The 11,050-nt window shown below is 39.2% G+C and overlaps 1 protein-coding gene across 1 annotated transcript in view; it reads right to left on the bottom strand.

Moving 5' to 3' along the window:
* Positions 1-1,263: 1,263 nt before the first annotated feature.
* Positions 1,264-11,050, bottom strand: part of LOC139712020 (rabankyrin-5-like) — a 37,646-nt gene continuing 27,859 nt past the window's right edge. The window contains exons 17-23 of the mRNA XM_071623863.1: positions 9,287-9,487; positions 8,215-8,391; positions 7,671-7,818; positions 7,142-7,232; positions 5,402-5,673; positions 4,451-4,541; positions 1,264-3,258 (exon numbers count right to left, since the gene is read on the bottom strand). Of these exons, the coding sequence (XP_071479964.1) occupies positions 3,129-3,258; positions 4,451-4,541; positions 5,402-5,673; positions 7,142-7,232; positions 7,671-7,818; positions 8,215-8,391; positions 9,287-9,487 (1,110 nt within the window). The 3' untranslated portion in view covers positions 1,264-3,128. The remainder of the gene's footprint in view (positions 3,259-4,450; positions 4,542-5,401; positions 5,674-7,141; positions 7,233-7,670; positions 7,819-8,214; positions 8,392-9,286; positions 9,488-11,050) is intronic.

Raw genomic sequence — 11,050 nt, 5'->3', positions numbered from 1 at the left:
TTTATCATTATATATACTGGAGAAAATTACAAGCTTTCAAGAAAGTTAACAACAGAAGTATATGAGTAACAAGCAGAAGCATATTGCATTCATCACCCATTGTCTGTAAAAAATGTTTCACATGGGTTCTAACTCACTACGAATAAACATAAATACTGTACATGAAATGTTCGATATACATATCAACTGACCAACAATAAATCTCCAGCAAATGGAATTTCTTGAAAAGATGTATTCAAGATTTCGTACACGTCATCAGATTCAATGGTCCTTTACTGTTCCTTCGGTATCAAATGATAAATAAGCCCACAATCTTAAGAGGAATACTATCAACTTCAAAGCAAATACATACAGACATCCCAACCATGCTGTCATGCACACAAATCAAGGTCTTCTAATGTCCTGTACCCCCCCTTTTATCATCTTGCTCTGAAGCACATAATCACTGATACAGCAGATATTTTAAACAAATCAGTCTACTAGCTCAAAGACTCAAAATTATTCAGTATCAAGAATACTGTCAGCCCCATACAAAACAACAACTTATGGTATTGTTACAATATCAAAAAGAGAACTCTTGAATGTCTATTTTTAGCAAAAAGGTCTTCAAAGGATAATTATGAGACAGTTGACAGTGTTGATGTAGAAGTAATGAGGCATTATCCTGTTCTGTTTTTTTTTTTTTTTTTTTTTGGGGGGGGGGATAAGTTTTCCACATTGACTAGAAAAAAAAAAACATAATTATGACTGGAAATAAAATCATATTAGAAAAGATGATCGGGAGAAGAGCATTAACATAAGTTGTGATAATGAGGCTAAAAGTGTTGCATACATTAAACACGATTTCCCCCCTGGCATAATGCCCCAGTCACATTTAGACATCCCGGATCGCGCCGGACCACCCCGGATCTGATCCGGGGTGATCCAGGGAGAGATCTGTGTTGACACCTTGGACATCCGTGTAGATCCAAGGACATCCGGGAGGCCAACACGGCAACTTTTGGAGGTCAAAAACATTCGGCATCATCCGGGGATTGCCGTGTTGGCAGAGCAATCCGGGATGGTCTGTGTGGCTGCTGTGTAGCTGCAGTGTTGATCCGTGTTGACGCCACACTCTTCCGGCCTTATCCATGTAGCTGCCGTGTTGATACTGTGTGTACAGTCATACCAACGCTCGTTGACACTCCATCGAGGTCGAAACTATCCCGGATCTCCCTGGATCTCCCCGGATCACCGTGTAGATCCTTGAGCATCCATGTTTATATGTGACTGGGGCATAACGTATTCATGCTTGGCTGCAGCAATGTGCAAGCATTATCTCTAATGACCTTGACCTCAGCACACAATGGCATTACTGTCCATAAATATGTGGTGGAAGAGTTATAAATGACAGAAATGGAAGGAAAGAAACAAAAACAAAATACTAACGAAAAGGAGAGAGTATTATTGATTATTGATCCCTCTGCCACATAATAACAACTTATTTCCAATTCTACATAGATATACTGGTGAGTGGTTGTATAAAGATGAAATATAGGAGGGAATCATATACTGTAGGTTTGATTCAATGATACACTTTAATCAGTACAACTTTGGAGTCATTTTTCATATTCCACAAATGCAAATCCATTCCCAAATACAAAATATGTTCATTTTTTCCCCTTTACTCTCGCATGTTCTGATAGAAATGGAAAATATATGTCTTTCTTAAATAGAGTAATGTAGACGATATAAAGTGTTTGCTGCAGAATTGTATAAAAAAGAGAGATTGTCTAGCAAACCCTATGAACCTAGGCTAAATGAATTATGTTATTCAACACGACTTTGACTAGTGATCTAGAATAGGTATGGATATGCATATATGAGTATAAAATGTATTTACATATCATATTATAACAGACCTCGCAACATTTCTGATTGAAAAAAAAAGGGATGATTTGGCTCGAAAGTAGGAAAGAAAGAGCAGTTCACATAGGAGTGTGGAGTGATTTTATCAAGAAACTCCTATTGAAGAGCTGGGAATGGTCAAAATTCAGATTCTTTCCTCAAAATTCAGAATGGTTGGGAGGTGTGCTGTCATTGTGATAAACACAACAACTGCTGACTTTGAAAGGATAGAAGGAATGAGCAAAAGTATCAGCATTTAAAGGTGAATCCCAAATAAATTTTGTATGACTATTCATCAATACCTTATCTATCAACCTATTCTTATCCAATTTATCCAATTCATTTATTAATACCTAATGTTTGATTTCATATCCCCCTCTCTGTGTTCAAGTTAAATTGATAGATCATCCAATACACTGTGCATCTTTTTTTTTATAATATCCTCTTTTCCTCCATAAATTTCAGACTATAACAGGAAAGTAGCACTGATATCAGAGAAGAACAAATACAAAGTGATTATTTGTCAATAATACAAGATAAAGAGACAAAATATGCTGGTTATCTACTCACAACATCTTTTTTGAAATAGTCTACTGGCATTATCGGCATGAAATTGCAACTTACTTCTCAAGTTCCTGGGGGAAACATACCATTTTGGTTTTTGTACCAGCATAATGCACATTTTAGAAGTCCTTCTGTGACAAGAATGGTGCACACACATCCCATTCATGGATTCAAATTGGGTCAATAAAGTCCCAAGAAAAGTATTGGTATACCGCAAGAACTCTCATTCATACCCCTCACAGAACCTCACTTTCTCTTCTCGGAAAGAAGACCACCTTTGTGCTCCTTCTTTACTCATTTCTTCGATGATCCACAGAACACATAACTCCTGGATGATCGTAAACTTACACCTGTTTTCAAATTTCACAATGAAAGCCATGATCATTTCACCAGAGTCGGCATCAATTAATCAAACTAAAAAAAAAAAAGAAGTCCAGATACCATTAAATTTGAGTCTCGCAAGAAAGCACGTCTGAAAGGATGTTGGATGTCCAGCTGCCACTACAGACGATGCAGATGAGGAATAATGTCTCTGTCACCCTCAGCATGTGTCATGCACTACTGGACCTCCTCATCCTCCGGCCAGGAAGAAAAAATGTCACGTCAAATTTCACCCGAAATATATAGAAAGGATGCTTCTCTCATTCTGCGTCGTCATCGTTTTCATCAAGGAAAAGTTACATAGCACCGAGGGAGAGGACGTCGAAGCAGACGTCGCACGTCCTGACCGGGCGGGGCAGGTCGTACTTGACGATGGGAACCATCTTGGACGAGCACTTGCTGCACAGGATCCGGCCGCAGTGGCGACTGAAGCAAAAAAGAGACAGAGAGAATTAACTTGTATTCCTGACGATTAACGATAACAATGGGAGTTGTGACTAATCGGCACTAAAAACTACAGCACAGATTTAGAAGAGTCACACTTAATGGGGAGCAATTTGGTGCATGACTGAGGACTAAGCTGGAAGAGTTGTAACTTTGTTCACAGCCACAGGATTGTTGTGCTGTTAAGACCGCATTTTGCTGTTGTTATTGGTGCTCATGGTATAAACAATCTCATAAATCACAGTGAAAGAGAAAGAGAGAAAAAATGCATAACGGTTTGCAATCAGAAAAATGCATTTTGATGAAAGCTAGAAAAAAATTAGACAATGTGCAAAAAGTGAAATATAAAGTACATAATGAAAGACTAAGGCACCTCAACATATTTTCATGCACTCTCAGTGACCCCAAATCATGAAGTAATAATATTGCAGGAGGAATTGGGTCACACAACAATAGCTTAAAAGTTACACATTTCTAAAGTGCACTTATTACATTCGTTTCTAATGTGCACCTGGGAATTTGGAAGATTTCCATGTGCTTCATTTCATACTGTGAGACTATTTCTGCACACTATCTGTAAAAGACATGGCACTGCATGACACTTGGTGTAAGTGAAGTTAAGTCTGAGTGAAGTCTGATACAGCTTGTTATGGTTGAATGAATTGTATTTCACTTGCAATGGACTTGCAGTCACAAATGCTGATAGAGGAAATTAGAATGCTTGTTATCCGCAGTATTGCTCAATATCAATGTGACTGGTAACAATTATATTGTGATTACTAACAATCATTATTCTTATGCAACATACCTGCCATATTCCAAGGAAAGGGTAATAGACATTGTCTGATGTGTACACATTTTGTTACCATGTTTTTCAAGACACAACAGCAATGACAAAACATATGAACCAATTTCCAAACATGACATTTTGAATACCATACACTTTTTCATACGTAAATCGTGGTGAGTCTAAGGTCAAAGATCTTTTTTTTTTTATTCCGAGTTTGAAACCTGCATCATTTTATTTTTCAACAGAAAAATGGAGAAATACAATAAAAACACTGACCACATATAGCCGAGCTCATGACTGCAGATCATTTTTGTTAAAAATGGTTACCTTGGTGATAAGTATCGATAAAGAAAATGGAAATTGCAAAATGCTTTTATCCCATACCAGTGATGTTTTCTCGTCTTGATGGTGAATTTCACTTGACATTCCTGGCAGAGCTCACTTTCTGACCAAGCCGGTTCCTTTGACAGCATGTCTGTATTGTAATAAGATAAGCACAGCATATAGATAAGGAATTACCATAGGAAAAAACATTATTTCCTGAGATATTCTGATTTCCCATAAAGTTTGTACAATGCATATCTGACTTCCATAAGTGATGGTTGGAAAAAAAAAATCTCTGTATAAATTCAGCTATCACTCACATTCTTGACCGCTACATTTCATGTCGATTTCAAATTATTTTCATTAGTGTTGTTCACTGGGGAAAATACCCCATTTTGTAATATTTCTTTAACCAGCACCACACAAATTATTACTTTTTCACTACATTATTCAACAATATCCACAGCCAACATAATGACATGATCTTTTTATTTTCTTTCCTTCAGAATGCACATTGCCTAAAGTACATATATCCTAGCTGAGTCAAACGGAAGACCAACCAAATAATCAGTACAACAAAATAGAAATACTTGCTCTAACCCAATAATCTGAAGGATGTTCTTGCCCAATACTGTGAAGAATGTTCTTAACACTCTCGAGACACCCTTCATGTCCTTTTAATAGGGACTTTTCAATATCACGTCCTGGATGGTGTCCACGTTCTCCAGCACGTCCAATGCCAGAATCGAGAACGCATCTTCTAAGAACTTCACATCCTCCTAGATTCAGGATGGGAATGACATCATCGCTTGGCGCGCCAATAGCCAGCCCATGGGAGGGGACGGGGCCATGACGTCATAACAGTACGTCGTGAACGGCGTGCACTGAAAATCAAAATGGGTGATAACATTGCCTACATAGATTGCAGCCATTTGGAACCACTCTAGTACGAGAATGGCGTCATTGTCTACACAATCAAAAAGTTCCAAATCTCTTAAAGTGGGTTCTCACCTAATAACCTGAAGAGGAGTTGCTTGGTCGCCACTTGTGCATTGAAGATGGACACGCCCTGCTTGTTCATAATGCCTAGGCTGGCACCGGCCCGGACGATCGCCCGACAGACGGCCCCGTTGCCCTTCTGGTAGGCCAGCAGCAAGACCGTGTTGCCCTCCGCATCCTGCTTGTCCAGTGGGTAGTTGGGCATGCACTCTCGGAAGAGGTCAAAGATGGCCGCTGCATTGTCCTTCCCGTACTGACCAAGCAGGTGCATTGGTGTTTGCCCTCTACATGTGTAAGATTTTAGATACCATTAAACCCTAATTCTCAAAGTTGTCCAATATTCATTTGTCTGGAAGTCTAATCCAACAGTGATTCAATCAATAATCTACGTAAGACATACATCACCAAAGTTACAAAGGGGCAACATATTTATTTGTAGAGCAGTAAATTTTGCTTCTGTGAACAGTACTAAAGATAGCGATGAACATTGCTTAGAATAAGACAGGTAGAGAATAATGTTGACAGAACTGGTAAAATGCTTTGACAAGTTTCACTGAATGCCATTTCACACACAAAAAAAGAGTTAGCTTAAGAATTTGCTACATATTCACTGCATACACAAATGCAAGTATCCACTCTTTCCAGAAATATGAATGAAAAGATCACTTTCACCATTCCATCTCACGATCACATAATGACACATACCCTAAACAGCACATACACTCACGGCACAATAACAGTTAAAAGAAGCCTGACAAATCTGTCTTTCTGTTTGTGTGGGTTTGTTTGTTTGTTTGTTTTTTGTTTGTTTCTGTCCATGTTTATTGTGTGATGTTTATTGTGTGATGGAGATCTCAACAGATCAACTTTGATCAATTTTAATTTGCAGAGTCTCAGTAGCAGCAAATGGTTGAAATTCATTGTGTAACATTTTTTCCTTCCCGAGACGGCTTTCACAAAACTACCATGCTATGAGTGAATCAAAAATCAAAGACTTTTGGGGCTTCACTGGCTGTGCACGCCTTCTCTCTTTAGCACGCACACTGAGTGATCTCTAAGGAAGAAATCCACACGTTGAGGCAATCTACAATCTTACGGCATACAGAGTTCAACATTCATGCATCTAATACTTACTGTATACGCTATATATTTCGCGGGGGTTTTATTTTCGCGAATTTCGCGAGTCGGGAGCTATTCGCAAAATTAACAACACGCGAAAATATTACCTTCCAAAATGAATCCCTTGCCTTGATGATACGAACATTTCAGTACTAGTATACCACGTCATGGCTTACCGAACAGACCTACATATACTGGCTAAGCTTGTTTACGTACATATAACACGTCCACGTCTACTTACGAATACTGTAGAGAGCCAATCCATTATCGCAAGGGGACCACTCGTCAGAAATCTAGCGCGATGGACTTAACCACTTCAAAAATGTTGAATTCTAACTTACTAGTTCGCAGAGTTTGGTAAATTGTTTCCATGCAGTGTATAACTAGTATCATTCTTATTTGCTAGTAAGTTCAAAATTCACACTTTCTTTGCCACTTCATATTTTCTCTGGTCCCCCATTCGCGAATTTAACCACTCGCGAAAATGTGTGACAGCGGCAATTTGCGAAAATTTATGTACGCGAAAATTATAGCGTATACAGTACATTCCAGTCTCATCAAAGACGAAAACATAAACACTTTGAATTAGATAATTCATCACAAAAGAAGACAAGGAAAAGGAGAGATTCTGACCTTGCATTGAAAGCTTCTGCGTCAATGTTGGACTCGGTAAGAAGCACCTTTGCACTATTTAAATTACCATATTGCACTGCAAGGTGAAGGGCTGAAAAGACAGAAAAGACACAAATATGGCATAGTTACAGACTTCACACATCCTTTCTTACTGCAGTCGACCTTGCTTAAGTCGACATTTTGGAGATTCATCACAGAGCACATTCCCATCCCTTTGCAAGATCGCTAACTCCTGATATACCTTGAGTAAATCTTACACCATACTCTATTTCTCACATTAAAGTAATAAAAAAATGAACTCAGGAGATCCTATCACATGAAGAAGACAGGCGTATATAGTATATAACTTCAGAATATTAAAGATACTTGGCTGATAATGCAGCAATGACAAACTACTATTACTTCAATTTCACAAGGTAAGTAAAAGGGAACCCCCATCTGATCACAGATCACTCCATGAAGGTTGATACATGCCAACTTGAAGAGACTCTAACAATCCTCTAAACTATTTGCATGACTCGTAGCATACCTCCATTCCCGTTGTCGTCCCTGGCGTCGACGTTGATGCCGTTCTCGATGAGGATGCCGCAGATTGTGGCGTGGTCCTTTGCTGCCGCCATGTGCAGAGCATTCTGCTTATGATTGTCGATGTCATGGACACTCGCTCCTGCAAGAAGCTGTCAATGATAAACATAAAACAATATTATTGTACAGCACCTTTTTTTTAACAGTAATTCTCAGGAGCCAAACCACTAAAGTGTGCATTCTTCTACATGTAGTAGATGTATATAGTTGGAGATTTAATTCTCAATAATACCATCCAAATATATCAATGTCATGGTAATAAATAATGCATCTTTTTACAGCATTCCAATGGTAGTCATGATGGATAAATTAAGAAACGATTTTGTGCAAATTGGATGGGCTTACAGAGAAGGGCTCTGTCCATTTCCTACGAATCCAAAGGATAGATGATAAAATTATAAATTTGACAAGAGTGAGCATCAGCGAGAGAAGAGTCGCTGTCTTTCTGATACTTCACTGACAATACAACTTTCTCAGATGGAACTCACCAAGTTCCTGACTATGATTTCAGAGCCAGCCTGGACGGCGAGATGAAGCGGGGTGAGCATGGAGGAATCCTGGATGCGAGAGTTGGCGTTGGCTCGCACGCTAATCAGGAAAAGCACGCTCTCAATGTCGGACTTCTCCACGGCAACGTGCAGGAAATTCCTGCCCTTGTTGTCCAGCTATGGAGGTGGGAAGCACAATGAAAGATGGATTTTGGGATGAAAAGAGATTCCAAGAAAGTTTAATGCTAATACTCCATGGGAGATACCAGTGTTGCTTCACAGTCAACGAAAGTCAAACTCAATAATTCTGCTTAATACCATGTAGCACTGAGCTTGAAATTAAGAGCCTGAACAGTGATAAACTTTGTCAGATGAGAGGTAAAGCAGATTCTGGGTGTGTAAGTGTGTATGCAGGGGTGAATTTGTGAGTGTTGTAGAGGGAATCATACTGGAACCCATCAGAGATTTCTGGCAGAATGTCAAGTGAAACATACTGTAAAAGTGGATATTTTCGCGCGACTAATTTTTTCGCGCTTGGCCCCGTAAGAAGAGTTTCGCGTGTTTTTAATTCTGCGGAATCAAGACATCACGCACAGGAACATATAGCAAGCAAAAATATTTGCGTGCTTTTATTTTCGCGCTAGTTTCTGATTGCGCGAAGTGCGCGAAAATTTCAACATCGCGAAAATTTCCACTTTTACAGTATTCCCGTCATTCAAAACGTTGTGGAATCTACCATATTGATATACCTCATACCTCTTACATACCTCCTGCCTGTGCATATGACAATCACAGTATTTTTTTATACCATGGCAAATTAATGAGTAAAAAGATTATGCTAAGGTATAATATGGACACATATGAATACAACTTTAAGAAATATCTGGAGACAAAAAAAAAAAAACAATGTCCATTTACAAAAAAGAAACACATGTGATGTTAATAAAATAAAATAAAGTCAAAAGATGTTCTATCATCATCATCATCATCATCATCATTCTACCATCCCAATTTGTTGATCAAACTTTCAGCAAGAGAATACAACCATAGACTTTTCAAAAAATGTCAGCACCTGTTCGGCTGCTCGTGGCTCCCGATCCAGGATGGCCTGGGCGGCCTTGTTGTTCTTGTGGGTCAGGGCGGCGGCGAAGGGTGTCAGGCCGCTCTTGTCCCGCAGCGTGAGGTCCAAGAGGGGGTGAGAGATGATGAGGCTGATGATGGTGGAATGCTGGTTGATGATGGCGATGTGGAGTGGTGTCCGTCCCTCCGTATCCTGAATTTATTGGTAGAAAAAATATTTCAAAAGCTTTGATCAGCCTGCTATTTTCTTTCACATTCACTCATATTCCTTAAAATCATTATCATTTTTACTTACACATAATAATTTTTTAATCAGTAGTAACATCTTCTTATAGTAGATGGTGTCACAATGTGACCAGTTTTACCCCCCCCCCCCCTTTCCTCTCATTTGCATTAGGATCATGCTCACATCTAAGTTTTATTTTGAATTCACTAGGTAGGATTATAAGGAATGGGATAAGTTACCAGTCTGCCTAGCAAGTCAATAACACATAGCCCAGGGTTTTGGCATATTTCACACAGGTGGGTTTAATTGTGTAGGATGCAAAATCTTTTGTGTTTGTGTATGCAAGTGAGTATGAGAGTGCCAAGATGTATGGGAGAGAAAGTGTGAGAGTGAACAGACGACACCCAGAGCTTCTTGCAGAAAGATGCGAGGCTGAGGAGCTGCAACCCAAGCTTCTATATGTGTGTTATAGGGATTTGGAGGCACTGAGGCTGAGGCACATGCCCAACTTGCAAATTGGTTGTGCATGGCTGGCAGAACCAGAGCACTGCAGGCAGCGTGACTTCTGGCAGCACAGGCCAGGAGAAGCCCCAACTTCCCCCAGCTTGACCTACCCCTTCATGAACTGTAAGTTGTCATATCAATTGTACTTTGTTATGTATTTATTTGCTGACATTATTTGAGTAAAAGTATCTTTTCCGGGAAAGTGTAAAGAGCTGTAATATTCTGAAGAGTTGTAATATTTTGAAAGCAGAAGTGTAATTAAGTTTCATATATATTTCATATAGAATCTGAATTCCAAGAAGGAAGACATTTATAATGTAAGGAATACATGTACAATTGTTATAATATGAGAATGATATGCTTCATTTATTGCATCAAAATCATTGATGAGGTTTTGTTTGAAGTTATAGTGAGGCATAAGAAATGCAAATTATGGTGAGCTATTGACTTTGTTTATGAGCAGTTATTCTGATGTTTTGAGAGGCGTGATAATTATTGTACCCAGCATTCTCGAGGTGTACATAAGCCTCACTGTGGAGTAAAAACATTATTGAAAAGAAGAGGCGGTTGGATGTGAGGAAATGGTTAATTCAACAGAGTAATTATTGGTTTATGAAGTTGCAGTGTATAGAAGTCACAATAAGTACAATTAATTAAGAGGGTGATTTGTTACAATAGATAAGAATGTAATTGAACAGGTTATACATATAGGTATGTAACATTGGTTGATAAGATGAATGTGGCAGACAAGTGGCAGACAAATGGCAGAGGGAAGCTCAAAGGTAGGAATGATAGAAATACCCCCTTATTTTTGTAACCCAATATTTTAATTACCTAAGGGATGAGCTGGGCTCACAACGATATTGTCAGCCCGCATCGCTGTAACACGACACCCAGCAGGCATCGCTCCCGAGGTGCTATTCAGCACGCAACACTCTCAGCACTCAGCATACATCCTACACCACTCGTCGAAAACTCGTCATTATTCGCCATTAGTCGGCGTCGTTCGTCGCTGGTCGGGCTTCG

Source organism: Diadema antillarum, unplaced genomic scaffold (assembly GCF_040938485.1).
Source record: "Diadema antillarum isolate AM-2024a unplaced genomic scaffold, OU_Dant_1.0 scf00000040, whole genome shotgun sequence".
Taxonomy (NCBI): Eukaryota; Metazoa; Echinodermata; class Echinoidea; order Diadematoida; family Diadematidae; genus Diadema; species Diadema antillarum.
This window is presented reverse-complemented; position numbering and strand designations above follow the sequence as displayed.